Genomic DNA, 16,790 nt, shown 5'->3' on the forward strand with positions numbered 1-16,790 from the left:
CAATCAACATTCAAGTCAATGTAGGATTCTCTTTTAAGTTCATTTATTTATTTTTTTTACTTTTATAATTGTGCAAAGAAACTAATGGACAGAAACAAGCGTGTGAAACAAGGTTTTAGCTTTCGTGTGATTGAGCATCAGGGAAGATCTGATCAAGAGGGAAGGAGGACACACACAAGCTGGAATCAAGCTGATGGTAACTCTCTGATGGTAAATCAAGGTACAAAGGGATAAATCACTAGATTCAGGAATCCATGGATGTGAATGTGTCAGAGAGAGAGAGAGAGAGAGAGAGAGAGAGAGAGAGAGAGAGGGAGGTGGAGTATCACACAGCTGACAAACAACCGTTCACACCTTGTCGTCTTTGGAATGGGGGAGAAACCCCACGCAGACACAGGCCAACATGCAAACGTCACACTTGGAACCGGGATTCGAACCTTGTCCTTTCATTTTTCCCACAAACACGCGTCGTCTGCACTGAAGCACAGATCAAATGAATTCGGCAGATCAGTCGCAAACAGGAAAACAGCTCCAAGCGTGATAAGAGTTTTATATTCAAGATGAAATCAGGGTTAAAATCATGTTCCCATGTCACATGAACCCAGACAGTTGATCCGAATGTTGTGAATTCCTGTTTTTGTTGTTTTAGTGGTGTTGTCACAATTCATTGTAGTTGCTGCAGCTGTGTGTTTAATATCCCTGCCCAGAGACTGCAGATAGAAATGATCATGTATTCATCTCTGGAGCTGCTGAGGAGCTAAACATTGTCACTGTCAAATAAACAAACAAATAAATCAAGCTGAAATAGTAAATATTAGGAGGCAATCACAGAAATGTGTGGGTTTATCTATTTGAGCACAGCCTCACAGAGCTCTTAATGAACGAGCTCATTATTTTCACAGCTGATGGTTTAGTTTCAGAGAATCTAATGGGCACCGAGAGATTCTGGAGATTGACTAAAAGTTTTTCTCTCGTTTACTTTGTAGATAAACTAAAATTAATTCTAGATTAAAACATCAGAATGTGTGATTTCAACTAGATGGTAAAGGGAATAGAAAGAGAGAGAGAGAGAGAGAGAGAGAGAGAGCAAAAGTCAAGTCAAAGCTAAATCAGGCTTCGTCTCAGCCGTCACTTTTCCACTGTGGAATAAAAAAAACTAAAATCTGTATTTAAATTTAATTTCTACTTGAGTCAACTTTCTATTTCAGCAAAACTCCATTGGCTTTGAAATGCACCTGATGTGACAGAGAGAGAGAGAGAGAGAGGGAGAGATATGGAGACCTACAGCTTTATTGCACATTTCTGTACATTACAGTGCATCATTAAACAACTTTGGAGCGCATGATTACAATAAAACATGATGACAACAAAGACCCAGCAAAAACAAGTGGGTCAGGAACAGTTTGATTATTGGATCACACTGTTTTTCAAGTTAAAACAACACACAACAAAACACCAAACAAATTCTTAAAAAGCATGTAGCAGTGTCTCTCTGTCCTAAGTCTATCTGGTCACATTGCCCAGGCAGCAGGAATAAAGGCACCTTAACCCCTTTTCCCCGACCAGGAGGACCTTCACTAATCCTCTGCCTTAAATAGATTAGTACAAGGAATTAACTCCTGCAATCTCATTCCAGCCTTACAGGGCCGTAGCCTTGAAAAGTCAGGGTGAAGACGGCAGCGGGCTCCACTGACACCGGGAGGAGCACACAGCCCCGGCAGCAGGTGACGGATCAAGCTCCCAGATGCAGGTTGGTTTTAAGTCACTCAAACCCGGTGGTTGAGGTGAGAGAGGGATCTCGGTAGAGATTGTCCCAGCGGACGCCAGCCGGAGAAACACTGCTACACAACAGCACAACACCAGAGATATCAGAGGCAACACAAGGCAACACAAAAACCTGATGGATAGTTTCAGCCACCGTTATGATTGACTGCGACTGGAGCATTGAAAAACTTCCCCTGTTATTTTGTCCTTCAGCTCATTACTGTCAAGTTTGGCAAATGGCCGCCGCTGCTTATGGGTAATTTCTCTGTCTTCACACCGATCCACCATCAATAATACATGTTACACAGACGGCGGTGATCCGTGTAACTCGGAGTGGACAGTGTGTTTACAGCTGGTTTGTCAATGCAACACGAGGCAGGTGTGTAAACTTCTATACAACATCAAAAATCCACCGTTACTGCAGAACATTTGATAGAAATACATAATTATCATTGCTTCAATGAACTGCAGGCGAACAAAAGCTTTCATCTGTAAAATACTCACTTATCAAAAGAACCCGAGAATAAATAATTAGATCAAACACACGCACTGAAAAACAAGTAATTCAATAAGAGCTTCACAAAAAAACAAAAGTGAAAAATAAAAATAAGAGTAAACATGTGGATGGAAAACAACGGGCGATGATCCAATCAGTCTTTGGCCTGACGACATGATGACGGCAAAAATAACTATTCATTCTGGGTGTAATTACTAAGGTCCACCTGTTGGGGGTCTTAAATAAATCCCTATGCATAAGATTATAATAATAATAATTCTTGATTTATCACAGCATGTTGCAGTATGGGAAAAAAAACACAGCATTATTTATTTTTCCTTTCTGACCTGTTATCTTTGAACAAGCATAAGAATGGGATGTCAGTAGCTTTCTGAGAGTTTAAAAATAGCTTTCATTCACTGTTGGAAAGTTTTGGATTTCACATTGGAGCAGATTCAATAGATTTGATTTTCCTGTAAGGTCTAGAACTGATCTCCTGATCTGGTACAGTGGTTCCCGACCCCTCAGGTTTGTGATCCATTAAAAAAAAAAGATGATGTTACCCACTAGCTGCTTTCGGACATGCACTGGATGTTCTCTTAAACAAATCTGGAGGGTTTTTATATGTGATAACGTGAATGTCCATGATTGGAAACAGCTACTGGCAGCGTGCCTCTATCACCCAGCTAGGTAGAAGTTTTTTCCCTTTTTATATTTGAAGTTTCTGTAGATATCTGGAGTATTAAAACATGTATGTATCATGAATGTTGCATGACTGGAAGCCACTGATCTGGGCTCTGTGTGAGTTTAGGCGAGGCAGAAGTCCATGTGTGTGAGGAGCTCCCTGTGGCGGCTGGTGGGATACGAGGCCTGACACTTTGGACACTCCAAGAAACTCTCGTCCAGGAGGTTGGAGACTTTGGATGGAGACGTGGGGTCATCGATGGTCAGACGCTCAAACTCAAACCTGTTGTAGGAGCTGGGCTCGGAGAAACGGGCATTGGGCTGTTTCTGAAACAGAAGACGTGAGGAGTCAGGTCCACTCGTCAGAATAAGGTCAAACTGTCGAAACAGACTGAATTCAAGGATCGATATCGACAGGCAATGGCGATTTCCAGTGACACTTACAGCCGACTCCAGTTTGGCGATCTGATCACGAGCCTTGCGGAGCTCCTTCAGCACCTTCTGCAACTGGTGCTGCATGTTCTGACGATCGATCTTCTCATCCTCGAAGTCCTTGGCCGAGAATTGGATCTTAGAGGAGGAGGGGGCGGAAATAAACATGAGGAGAAGAGAAAGAGCCAAGAACTCGTTGTGCAAAAACATTAATTAGAAACCACAGATATGATGGACCCTTGGATCCTAACTGGGAATGAAGACTCAACACATGGTTCAGTTATTAACAAATGGACAGTGGGAGGTGTTACCTGTTGCTCCAGTGCTGTGATTCTTCTCTGCTCCTCATTTTGGCTCAGAAGAGACTTCTGTAGCATATTTACCTGTAAAAGCCAAATACTCAGTTCAATACAATGTCATATTTGAATCACTTCCATTAAAATAAACATGGTATGAGATTCTATTCGAATATAAACAGATATCTACTGAGATATTCCATTTCAGTGAGTAGCATATAAATTGAAAGAACTAAAAAAGTACCTTTGACATAACGAGCGGATGACTTTTATTTAACTAAATAAGTAAATATGAGAGAAGAGGGAGTCACTGGTAACACACCAGTGAGTGGGAGCGTTACCTGCAGTAGAAGTTCAGCAGATCTCTTCCTCTCCTCCTCCAGTCGGTCGTCCACACTCTCCAGTTCCTCTCTCATCCGGTCTGTCCGCTCAGACGACACCTTTCTCTCCTCGCACACTGCGTGTCTGCATGCCACGATTGCGCCAAATAGATGAATATGGAATTATCTTTTATTACTTACATAATGTATAAAAGGGTTCTTCAGCTTTTAAACTTTTCGCCTGGCGATAAATTCAAGGTAGGTTCAATATTCCACTGTTTATTGAGTTTTTGGATTAAATGAGAATTTGAATTCTTTGAGCTAATTGATCCTCACGCCCCCCCCCCCCCCCCCCTCTCAGATCCGACTCTGCTGCTCTGCCTACCTGTTGCTGTGTCGCTCTGCCTGCAGCTGCATCTTGACCTCGTCCAGCTCTTTGCTCTTGTCATCGTACTTTCCCAGGAAGGACGACAGCTGGCTGCTCTTGTCCTCGTGCCTCCTCTGCAGCACCAGCATCTCGTCCCGGAGCCGGGTCACCTGCTCCTTCTGGGCCTGCAGCTCGGTCTGAGCCTTCAGCGTCTGTGGAGCAAAATGCAAACTCACATTTTCAGAACTTCCACAGATCAATTATAAAAGATGTCTGCATCAAATGAGAGTGGATATTTAATGGGGTTGGTTCAGTCGCATGCAGATTTAGCAATATATCTGAACGGAGTTAATGTGAATGAATTGGAACATAGTTTAACGAGGAGACTTCAGGGTTTGACAGGAACGTGAGCAGTGGAAGTCACTAAATGAAGAAGAGAGAGGGTCATCAGGTGAAATCCTTCATTTACCTGTTCTCTCTGCAGATTGAGCTCCTGCTGGCCTCTGGTGACCTGATCTCTTTGGCTCTTCAGGTCTTTCTGCAACTGCTCATATTGGCTCTTCAGCTGAGCATCCTTCTCTGCTGCGTTTGTAGAGGCTGCAATAAAAAGTGGATATGTATTTAAATCACACTGCAGTATCCTCCTCAATTTCCTTTTTCAAACACTGTATCACACACAAAAAACAACCACAGGCAATATCGGCTGATATGTATCTGTTTTTGTTTGGTTGTCGTGTTTTGAGCAACAATCATAGGTTGAGGATGTTAGAGGTTTTTCACCGTCTGAACCGGCCTCCTGCTTGGTTTGCTTAGCCTGAGCGAGCTGCTGCTCCAGGTCCTGCGTGCGGGTCAGGAGCGACTGGACGTAGGCCTCTCTCTGCTGGTCGTACATCAGCCACTGCTGGTTCTTCTCAAGAGCCTGGTGGTGAGATGCAAAACCCCTTCAAGTGAGAAACTGCGCTTGATATCGGCTGCTGTTCAATTCAAGGACACTGAAGGAATTTTTTTGTTATTGTAGACGTCAGGGAAAAGAGTTCGCTTTGTAACAAAAGGGTTTTTCATCATGGCTGCAAAGAGAAACACTTCTTTTTGTTTCTATTCAACATAAAACAAAACACCAAGTGTGTGCTTTGTTGATACTGACAAAAAATGAGTCCTGGATATGATGGAAATATGAATGATTCAATTCCCGATGGCTCCGAGTAAGAGAATGAAACGCTTCAAATATACATTCGATGGGTGATGATGTATTTCAGCTGCACAAGGTATTAGAACCAAACATTTTCCAGGAGCAAGTCGGCGCGCGGAGCCACAGAAACACACAGAAAGAATAAATCATTAACTGAACTCACATCTCTCAGTTGATCTTGTACCAGAGCCAAGTCGGCGGGAGGAGCCTGTCCATTCTGCTGAGAGGAGAAAACAAACTTTTGAGATAAAACTCGGTTTATACACAGAACTTCATTTCTGCCCGTCATGCATTCTTTCAAGTGGAAAAACACCAACACAACCACCAAAAATAAATACACAAATCCGCTAAGCAAGTGTTGTTATTCTACACATTGTGGCGTCTAAATTAATCCCGGTAAAGGGAATTTACAGACAGTAATTACAGACAGAACTGGAGGCTTGTAGTCTGTGATATTCCACAACATAAAACTGGGACTTGTTTTGACATAAAATCAAAGAACAAATGAAGTCGTTCTAAAGGAAAATGATGGACGCTCTCCCTTTGAAGTGCTTCGTGTTCGTGTTGTTGTTTGTGTCTGTTGTTTACCATCCCGTTTTTCTGTGAAACATCGCAGACACTAAAAAACAGTAGGTCTGCCACAGGCTTAAACAAAAAACTTGTAGGTTTGCTGCGTTAAATTATTAATCTCCTTAATTTTTCATGACGTGAGAAAAACACTGCTGCGGGTGATCAATCTCTCAGCTGCTATTATTGCAGAGACCGGGCCGCTCCACCCGGGGCGACAGGCTCAGGGCGGATTCCTCAATAGTCGTTCATCTCATAATTCTGTCCCCCTGACCCGGAGGTCAACACGTCTGATCCCCTCCCAACGCCTAAGCTCGAGCAAACTCAGAACTGTCACAACAGCACGCATCTACACGATCATCTCCAGGCTAATGCTGCGTGAGCTCCTCCTCTGCCAGACAAGCATCTTGAGCTCGTCAAATTTTTCCAGATGGATTTCCACACGCCTCCCATAAGCTAAGCCTCCAAATAGCTTCTGTGAAACCAGGATGAACGAGAGGGATGGATGGAGCCGGGGTCGGGTGGTCAGGGAATATTTACAGTGATACAAACGGGAGCTAAGCTGAAGGGTTGGTAGAGTGGAGAGCATTCCTGGAATATAACTCCAAAGAGGAGGAAAAGTACTCTGAAAGACTCTCACATCAAAAGGACCACAAGTACAAAGTATTTCAATACAAGCCAGTAGATACTCTGCTTTTTAATACTGTCCAACCTCGACCCCGAGAGGCCGTGGCTGGGAAATCAAAGCAGGAGTTATGAAAAACAAACTGAACATTTAGATTCATGGGAAGCGTTTCCAGAGATTCTAGGTGACCTTTGAGGGGAAAGAACAAAACAATGAATCTTTAAAAAACATAAAGTGTTTTTCTTTTTTAAATCTCCTCCTTTCCTTCTTCAAGCTTTCCGCCTCACTTGGCCTTTGCCTCGACTGAATGACAATGTAAAATGGGGAAACAGGGAGGGCAACTATTTTTTAATAAAAGACCAGGAAAGGGATTAGTCCTGTAAAAAGTAACCTGAATGTTTGTATTTCTATTGAACTGAGCTTGAGAAAAAAAAGCAATCCAATTCCTCAGGTCCTCATGGTGGTGTTGCAGTCAGCTAAGCCTCTCCACGAGTCAAGGGGACATAATGAGCGCTATTTAAGTGTGTGGCCGGGGCCTGCTGGGCTCTGAGCTTCAAAGACCAAGAGTCAGTGCTGCCTTTCGATAAGGAGGCGAGGACGAGCGCTCCGAGGGAACCGAGCGGCCACTTCAGATTCAACATTTTAATGATTATAATTGTACAACGCTTTAAACAAAAGTGTCAAAGTTGTTGTCTCATCCGTCACAACCCCTTTGAGCGATGTTTTATTATACTGGTACTGAAATAATGTGTTTTTTACATTCGCAATGTTTTATTCTGAGCTATGAAATTACTTGAGTTTTCACAATAACAAATTACTGAAGCTGCTCCAGAGGGAGGGAGTCGCCTGCAGCCGAGGGAAACAATCAGAGGTCCCACAGTGCCACCTAATGGCCGAAGGAACAAGTGCACAGGCATCCACAGGCATGAATCATATAGGTGCACTGGCTACTGATCTGAACAGGTGCTACAACTTTTCAAAAACCCCGGCCACAGGAAAACATGGAACCAATTCTGGCGAAGTTACTTGTTCCTTTAAAACACATTTCTGTTAGTCAGATGGTCGTGTCGGTCGAGCTCAAGTCCATTCATCACTGAAATAGAAGTTGTCAAAAACAAAATGTTGCAGTATGAATAAGAAAAAACAAATCATGGATGGAGGATATTAGAATGGGACGGGGAAAATGCGGCAGGATTTAATCCCAGGCCGGGGGGGTGGGGGGGTCACAGTGAGGGATAGACCCACTCAACCAAGACTGTTCATCAGAAATTTCTGCCAAAAAAGAGAGAAACTTTTCTCCGGGGCCAGTTTTTAATAACCAAGAAATAAGTCACAGAAGTGCAGATTCCCAGTAAGATAATTGGCTGTTTGGCGGAGAAGAAGACCCCCCCCCCCCCCCCCCCCACCCCCAAACGAAGACATCCAGACAGGCACAGTGTCTCTAAATTGGTCAACCCACCGTCACCTGTGTTTCCAGGGACTGGCAGCGTGCAGTCACACTCGTCAGCTTGTTTTTCAGGTTCTCCGTCTCCTGTGACATGCTCTGGAACAGCGTGTCTCGCCGCTCTGCCTCCTTCCTGCGCTGCTCCAGCTGGGCCTGCAGTGACGCCACCACCTGAAAACACACACACACACACAAAAAAAACACAATATGAAAGAAATGACAACTTCACCAACCTCCCGCGCTACAGCCATGCCCACTGTGTTTAAGCAGAGGCAGTTTGCTGAGGGCTTTTGCTCTTTTCCAAGCAATTATCCACTTCATGCAAATGACAGTACCTAGCGGAGCAGCTTTTTGTTTTAGCAGCATGGTTGATGTCAGTTAAAGATAAAATATGTAACAGTTCTTCATTAAAATATCCAAAAAACGACTACATATTTTATATGTTTTGTTGATTCATGTTCTTACATTGTCCAAAAACCAGACGTTTCATACTTTACCAGTGGGTTTGAAAACGATGTAATCACTCATAATGGATCATGATTATTAATTTGGCCATTTGCTGCGTAAACACTTTTATACGTGACCTCATCTGTGAACATGCTTTGTGCCCGAGTCACGACAAGTAGATTAACATCAATGGTGGTGAAGACAAAACTCCCATGATTCCACGCTGCAAGATGACATCATCAAAGTAGGTCTTTTGTTATCGTTTTGATTGAGAGAGCCCTTAAGGCTAAAGTTACATGTTGTCGATTTAAAGAGGAAGACGCAAGTGTGATTAAATCACATCACACTCTCACAACGTCCAGCAACACAATTAGCTGATTTGATGATGCCACTCTGAGAAGCCACAATTAGAAAATAATGTGTTGCTCAAAAGAAACCAGGTTGGTAAGGTTGGCAACCTCAAATAAAAAAAAAAAACACATACATTTCTCCTTTTTGTGTAACAAGTCACGTCAGTGTCAGTCCGGCAGTAACAAGTCTCGAATACAAATACAAACAGAGACCGACTGCAGAGGAAAATGCTCAGTTTATAAATATCAAGTGAACAGCACACTCACCATGTGTTGGCATGCACTTTTTTGCCGGCTGTCTAAACTTCACTTAGCTGAGCTGCTGTCAAAAACAACACAGAAGGAAGCCATTTCCCCCCCCAACTGTGTTTTTTGTGGCAGCTCAGAAGAATTCTAGGCTGATATTCCCTTCTGACAGTTGTGTGCTGTTGGCAATACATATGCCACCAACACAATGCCAAGAGTGCAACAAAGAGATTACTCTGCAGAGCTGTAGGTGGATCTCCTCCCCCTGGGTAGATGAGTGCAGCCCCTGGGTGTCCAGTGGGTTTATCTACGTGTCCATGTGTACAGAGGACTTTTTGTAAATGGATATATGTAAATACAGAACTATCTAAAATGTTCACAACCCTAATTCTGCCTCATGTATACATACCTCTCCTCCTCTAGCTGACAGCTGCTGTCTCAGAGTTTCCAGATCCTGTTCTTTAACCAGCAATTGCTGGTTGTTCCTCTCCCGCAGCGTCTCAAGGTTAAGAATCCTCTGACATAAACAACACAGGAAACCAAATAAACATCAGAACACAGACAAAAAGGAGACAGACATGGGGACAAGCAGGGATTCTGCAGCTGTACCCCTGAAATCCCTCAACGCAAACAGACAAAACAAACGTGTGCTTTACCTCCAGCAGCTTGCTGTTGTCTGAGTCGGGGGGGCGGACGTGTCGTTTGGCCACCTCATCGATCTTCCTCCTCAGGTGAGCGTTCTCCTTCCGGACTTTCTCCAGCTCGGCCTCAGCCTTGGACGAGGAGCTGCTGGATTTGAAACCCAGCTTGCTGACAATTGTTTCTTTTGCTTTGGACGTCATGGCTGCTGTGGTGGTTCAGGGGCTTCCACCTGGACGACTCTGGGAAGATGTGACATTTGACAGTGAAATCTTGAGGGATCATCTGTTATTCATACAGTTTTAAATCGGTGTTGGGCTATAAAACACTATCACTATATTATTTTCATCACTAGCAATATAACAAACAATCGATCTAGTTAAATTGCAATATATGCATTTCAATAACTTGCCTTGCAGTATGACTACAATCAAAAGAAGGTAAATTGCCAGATTTGAAGAAAAGTGGTCAAAAGATATTTTGTTAAAACCTAAATTACAAACATATATTCAAATGGCACTGAAGCTTATGTTGTGGGAAATTTATCAATCTATATATGGCCATTTTGGATTTTGGTTTCTGATTTTTCTTTTCGGATCTATTTTAAGGATGTTGTTATTCTAGCAATCTGGCTTTCTGATATCTGGGCATGTTTGAGGCTTTTTATCATTGTCTGCTCATAAAGAAGAGTTTAAAGGACAACCAGGGAAACATTTGTCTTTTACTCTTGTACAGACTGATATGAATATTGGTCATTTTTGGCCTTATATCGTCCATTGTAAAAATCCAAATTAGTTCAAATGTGCAGACCCTGGGTGTCCGGTATGTTTATATATGTGTCCATGTGGATATATGTAAATACAGAACTATCTTAAATATTAAAAACCATATGTCTGCAACCATGCGTCATGCATTCATACCTCTCGTCCTCTGACTGACAGCTGCGGTCTCAAAGTTTCCACTTCCTGTCCTGTTGAGCATAAAGACAAATTATAGACACAAGAGGGAGAAAAATAATTTATTTTCAAAAACAAAATAATCTAACATTTAATTGACTGATTCGAAAAAAGGAGTGAGGAAAACTAATTTAATATCAGCCTTTCTCCATAAATGAATAATCGTCTCATACTCAACCAGCTTCCTTTAAATATGTTGTTAACCTCGGCCCTATATTGCACATCATGAACAAAGAATATATGTAGTAATAAATACACCGTAAATAACAAAAATAAGGCTATTTATATATATTTATACATACCCTAAATGAAATATAAACACATTTGCCCCCCCCCCCACCACCCTTCAGTTGTTGTCAAACATAAACCCCACGTCACATCCTCTAAAATAACTACTTTTAAAACCTCACACAGTGAAGGTGAAGAAGAAGAAGAAGAGAAACATGTTGTTGACTTACGTGTGGAAACGAGGTGAAGGTGAAGGTGAAGAAGAAGAAGAAGAAACGACCTGTTTGTCTCGACTCGGTCGTTCAGTGTCCGGTCGCTCTGCGCTTCCTGAAATTTGAATTACGGCGCGTTGACGTCACGTCCTGACGTATGGTGCAGGGGTGCGCCTGTTTAGGTAGCGCGGGGCGTCCCGAAAGCGTGTCGGGCGGTGCGATGCGGTGCGGTGCGGGACACGCAGCGATTATTAAAAGGTGTTTCAGCTTAACCATTAAAAAACATTAGGCCCCAGTGTAATTTACCTTTATATTCTACCGCTTTTATAACCTACGAGGTAGAAGATGCTCTTTTCTGTTTTTTCTTTGAGGGACTCATTGATTTCCTCCATCGTGCTGCCCGCTGTGGTGAATGAAGCGAACAGGAAGAGGAGGGCTGAACCACTCACTCAAACCGAGACTCAAACCACAAACCTGTTCTTCCTGTATAATCTGAAGTTCTCTGTCAGGGTTTAAAAAAAAGGTGTATTTCCTGTGTGGCATTTGATTTTTGATTTGTAAATGTGGTTTATTGGACCAGTTTGAAATTTGTATGAATATTAATTTAAAAGTTTTAATTGACTTACACAAGTAAGCCATAGCAATATACTGCATGTTAAGCAAAGGTACCTGAATTGTTGTTGTTTTTTGTGCTAGTTGGGCCATACATGCCAGAAAAGGTACATCACATTTTTGGGGGGCTATTTGGGCCACAATTGCTATTTTACAACTGTGCCACTTCAGGCTCTCATCCATTTGTTTGAAAGAATCTGGGTCTGTATTCAATGTGTTCCTTTATATTTTATTTGTTTGATCCATGTCTCTTATGCCCATGGGACCTAGACTGCAGGCCACCACCAGGGAGCGATCCCGACGATTTGGCTTCACTTTTGGGAAGCTGTCATCTCTATTTGCCTCTATAGAGCTTTTCTTCCAGGTGTGCAGGGTCTGTGAAAGCAGAGGTGAATGGTAAGATAAATATGGACGATTAAGCTGAATCTTAAAGTTTAAACATATTTCATGACCCACACTGAGCCCATATTTGAATAATGCTGAAAACAGACTTCTGGCTTGGGGGAATTCATTATCTCTTCCTGGTGTGTGCGAACCATTCCCTCCCTGGTGAATCTTCGTGTGAGAGATGCTGCACGGACGTGGACTCGTAAATAGTAAATAAACCGTGGGGCTGACCTTCAAAATAGTATTTTCATTGTTTTACTTGCTAATTGGAACTTGTGCACTATGATAATAGTATGTTCCATTGTGTTTTTTGTTTGTTTTTAATTTCCCCAAGACGTGATTACACAACAGCAGAGACCTTGATTCAAGCTCCAGTTTCAGCGTATGGCTTAATTAGGGCAAATGGGGTAATGAGTCGGAGTCGGTATACAGTAATTACAACACTGAATAATCAGGCTTGCCACTAATATATGTGTCACCCAGTCACAGTTTCTTCACATGTTTTCTCAGAGTCTGTTTCATACACATCCTAATTAAGTCTTTCATGAAGAAGCCACGAAAACACGTCCAATAAATCAATAGTATATCTCTTCCCTGTCGCCGTGCAGCTCTTTACACCTCCTGCATCGACCCGATACACACACACATTAATCACAATCAAAAGACGGTTTATAATGGGAAGAAAATTATTCATTTATTCAAAAGACACTTTTCTTTTTCCAAAAAGCCGTGAGCCTGTGTTGCCACCTCACTTTGAGGAATCTACTTTTTGTCTGGGAAAAAAATGGCGCGCTTTATATTCTGAGATGTGGATTATTGCCTCGTGGCCTTTTCTGTGAAGATCCAGGTGGTGACATCTTCAGGAGGTGTACGTGTGTAGTGCAAATGTCTTGGCCAAAGAAAAGAGTCTGAAAGAAAGAGTGGAAAGTACGTTTGTGGAGAGAGCTCAACGCACTAGAAATAAATATCAATATTATCCCACCTATAGTGTATTCATATTTATATTTATTCATATATTTATCTTGCTCATAGTGTATTCATCGTACTTATATCATACCATACCTCCTATTACTCTTCATATTCCATACTGTACATATCTTATTTATTTACATATTCCACTTTAAATATGCACATACTCTGCACTTTTACTGCTTTTCTTGCACTTCTGGTTAGATGCTAAACTGCATTTCATTGTATAAGTACTTGTGCTGTGCAATGACAATAAAGTTGAATCTAATCAAATCTAATCTAATAACAAAAAACACAAAAACATCCCCATCAATAAGACGACACATGCAAATACAGACACGTGCTGCAAATAGCGAAAACGACACCAGAAATGTTTCCATGGGACCCAAAAAAGTGTCTGTAGTTCAATCCTTGAAGTCTGCTACTCGTCAGTGGTGATGGAACTACACAAAGCACTGAACTACAACCATGTTCATCACCCATATGAGTCCCCTGGAAACATTTCCGTTCAATTTGCAGCATATGAGGTGGTCTATGGCACCAATACTGTCATGTCCCGCCTCCTGCTGCTCTTCCCAGGCTCCACCCCTCGCCTTAAGGTTCTGGACTCGGACCATCTCCATCTTTGTAATTCACATGGACCTAATTTTGTGGACATGTTTCTGGAGTTCGTGTCTGAAAAAGGATGAACAGGTATCAACAGGGATCCACAGCTCGACTCAGGGGACACCAACGACCTGCTAATTGGTCGACGGGTTCCAACGAGCTGCATGTTTGACTTAACGACTCTCGATACCAGTAACGACCCGCAGAGTTTAAATACCTGAAACCTTCCACTAGACAGAGGCGAGGATTCCTCTTGGATGAGACATGAGACGTCTTTAAGAATCACAAGCAAGTTCAGTTGCTTTAGTTGCACGTACACTACTACTGAAGATAGTAGTATCTTGTGGCCTTGTTTTTGCCTGCGCACACACAAACAAACACACACAAACACACGCTACATGCAGCCACAGGGGCATTCAACCATATAAATAATTCCACAAGTGCCAGAGGTGATGCATTTCCAACCAAATGCCAGCCCTGAGTGTAGTTTTTCAATTCCTCTATGCAGCAAATATCCCTTCGAACTGAATCCTTGCAAATCTGATAAATCTCCAAAGCCCTGTGAGGTTTTGTTTGTATGCAAAGCGTACAACCTGGCTTCCATCAGGGGCCAAAAAACCACCGGTGCTTCAGCCCTGTGAATCTGATTTGACCTGACAAAAGTGACAACTGCAAAATAAATGCACATGAATGATTTTTATTAGACTTAGTCGCCGGCTGCATTAGATATTCTCGAGGCCTCTCGGAGGCTTTGTTACAGGCACAGCGGATCCCTGGTACCAGCCCCTTGTTGGGCACTTGTTTTCAAGCTCTTCTGACCTTCCCTCAAAGTGTTCAACACAGGAACAAATTATTTTCAGTGTGTGAGACGGGCTGAGAGCTGGACTGTGTTGGATGAGCCTCAGGTGCAAACCCACTGCAGTCAATAGAGCATTCTGGTTTGTGGCCTCAATGTAATAGGTGGTTTACGATTCAGAACAGTGTGTCCATGCAATATACAAAGCAACCAGATCTGCACTTCAGATGAAAAGTGAAAGATGGTCTCAATCGTTGAACTGTTTTTATTTTAAATTCTATCCAAGGCGACTTGTTTTACACACAGTCCTTTTTTCAAAAGACATTTGCAATGAACGAGGGATAAATGTGTGTTTGTTGTACAATTAAAGATGACTTGTTGAAATGACAAACTAATACAGGCCACAGAATATAAACTGTATTTATTGAAGTACATTAAGCTGCCTGATACTGAGCAGCTCTGATAAATTAGATAGATTAGATTTGTATTGGAGGCGAGTCTGTCAGTATTCTCCATAATTGCAGCTGTAACACTTCACTAGCTAATTATTTATTATGGTAAACAGAGCTCGGTTTTGTCCGGCCGACTAATTAACGACTGTCAGGAGACAACAGTGTGACAAGAAATGTGAACTATCTACGATATCTGTAAAAAGAATAAATTGCATGGATGCTAAAACGTTAAGAGTTCCTCCTGTGGATTCACAGGGGTACCAGTCGTCTCCCTGGGCCTGGCCCCCGGGCTTCTCCCCCCCCCCCCCCCCCCCCAGGCCTGGGAGGAGTTTGATTCCGGCATGGATCAGTCTCCTGGTGAGCCATGTCCTCAGAGCAGAAAGTCGACCACTTTGCAGAAGACCTCGCCCTGCCCCGCATCACCGACCGGCCCGGCTCCTGTGGTCTGGAACTGGGTCGCTGACCTGTGAGCGGCTCCCACCTGCGACACGCCGTGCACCAGTGCTGCACCGCTGAGGCACACAATCTTTCAGTGCAAAAGATCTCATGCCCTGTAGAGAGCTGTGATGTATAAGCCAAATCACCTTGATTAGACCGGATCAAATGAAAGTTTAATGAAACTGAGCTACGGCAGGTGAACGGCACGGAGACTCCATGTTCTCCTGTGTTCCTGCACTAGTTTGTTCCTCCTCTTAGAACACGTGGAGGTCAGGCGAGTTTGAAATGATGAATTGTTCATGTGAGCATCAGTCTAGACACTCTGTGCTCAATGTCGGCTGCCTGATGTAGGTTGATGCCCCGTGAACCTGGAAAGGATTAAGATTAAAAACTACATTTTCAGACTAAGAACTCAAAGGAGACACATTCTGCTCGTATTCAGGTTTATAATTTTGATTTGGGTTAAAACTTGAAAAGGTTCACATGCTGTAATGTTCAGAAAACACATCTCTGTCCACAGACTGTCTATTGCTGCAGCTCCTCTCTTCAGCCTCTGTCTGAAAGGCATTTTGATAGCTGGACACTAAGTGTTTCTCTGGAGTAGCGGAGCTCCTTTTACTTCGCAGTTTGGATTTTAAACTTTGCAGAACAGTTGCATTCAGAAAAAAAAAAACCTATATAACAAACTCCTTGAAAGATAAACTGAAAAGTATCATATGTATCCTTTAAACTCGGATATATATATATATTAATTAGTTAAAAAATAGAATTATGTGCAAAATTGTATTTTTCACTGTGATCAGCATTTGTGCAAAAACCTGCAGCAGAGCTAAAATATCCATGGGGGCAACTTGGCATAAAACAAAGTGAGATTAATATTCCATCAATATTTAATTTCATAAAAATCTTCAAATGTTTAGAAAAACTCTTTGAAGTGGAGCATCAGCACATCACGAATACAAAACGATAAACAAATACAAAAAAAGAAAAGAGAGATGGCAGAGACGCCGGGGCTGGAAGTGAAGACTTCACTGACTCTTGTTGACTGTGACATCAACACAACTCTGGCAGATCTCATGTTCCTGCTGGAGTCCACCTGCAGATCGACAGGCTGCCTTCCCAGACTGAATAAATGAAAGAGCATGTCACAGTATGCTGAGGCAAATATTTAATTATTAAATCGCTGATATTTCAAGTCTGCGTTGACTCGTCTCTCAGCTGCTAAATATTTAATTTGTTTATTTCCCAGCTTGACCGGACACCTCTCT

General features: G+C 42.5%; 1 protein-coding gene across 4 annotated transcripts; it reads right to left on the reverse strand.

Moving 5' to 3' along the window:
• Positions 1–2,643: 2,643 nt before the first annotated feature.
• On the reverse strand, positions 2,644–11,381 carry cep55l (centrosomal protein 55 like). 4 transcript variants are annotated; one of them, XM_053414456.1, is made up of 13 exons: positions 11,281–11,381; positions 10,787–10,836; positions 9,884–10,098; positions 9,637–9,744; positions 8,200–8,355; positions 5,712–5,768; positions 5,140–5,278; positions 4,829–4,956; positions 4,378–4,571; positions 4,014–4,137; positions 3,688–3,759; positions 3,389–3,514; positions 2,644–3,271 (listed from the first exon to the last, which is right to left on the reverse strand). In XM_053414456.1, the coding sequence occupies exons 3-13, from the start codon at positions 10,067–10,069 to the stop codon at positions 3,068–3,070; spliced, it is 1,494 nt and encodes a 497-aa protein (XP_053270431.1). In that variant the 5' UTR covers positions 10,070–10,098; positions 10,787–10,836; positions 11,281–11,381; the 3' UTR covers positions 2,644–3,067. The 4 variants fall into 4 exon arrangements, with proteins under 4 accessions (XP_053270431.1, XP_053270433.1, XP_053270432.1 ...); XM_053414458.1 differs by having other exon boundaries at positions 5,712–5,765; positions 8,206–8,355; positions 9,884–10,108; XM_053414457.1 differs by having other exon boundaries at positions 5,712–5,765; positions 9,884–10,108.
• Positions 11,382–16,790: the final 5,409 nt, after the last annotated feature.

This window comes from Pleuronectes platessa, chromosome 21 (genome assembly GCF_947347685.1).
Source record: "Pleuronectes platessa chromosome 21, fPlePla1.1, whole genome shotgun sequence".
NCBI lineage: Eukaryota > Metazoa > Chordata > Actinopteri > Pleuronectiformes > Pleuronectidae > Pleuronectes > Pleuronectes platessa.

Bases quoted from the DNA above. Each gene is read 5' to 3' on its own strand.
- cep55l (XM_053414456.1), bottom strand. From the start codon at position 10,069: ATGACGTCCAAAGCAAAAGAAACAATTGTCAGCAAGCTGGGTTTCAAA. The intron at 4,138-4,377 runs GTAGGCAGAGCA...CGTGGCATGCAG, and splicing joins GCAGAGCGACACAGCAACAG to ACACGCAGTGTGCGAGGAGA. The intron at 3,272-3,388 runs GTAAGTGTCACT...CTTCTGTTTCAG, and splicing joins TCGCCAAACTGGAGTCGGCT to AAACAGCCCAATGCCCGTTT.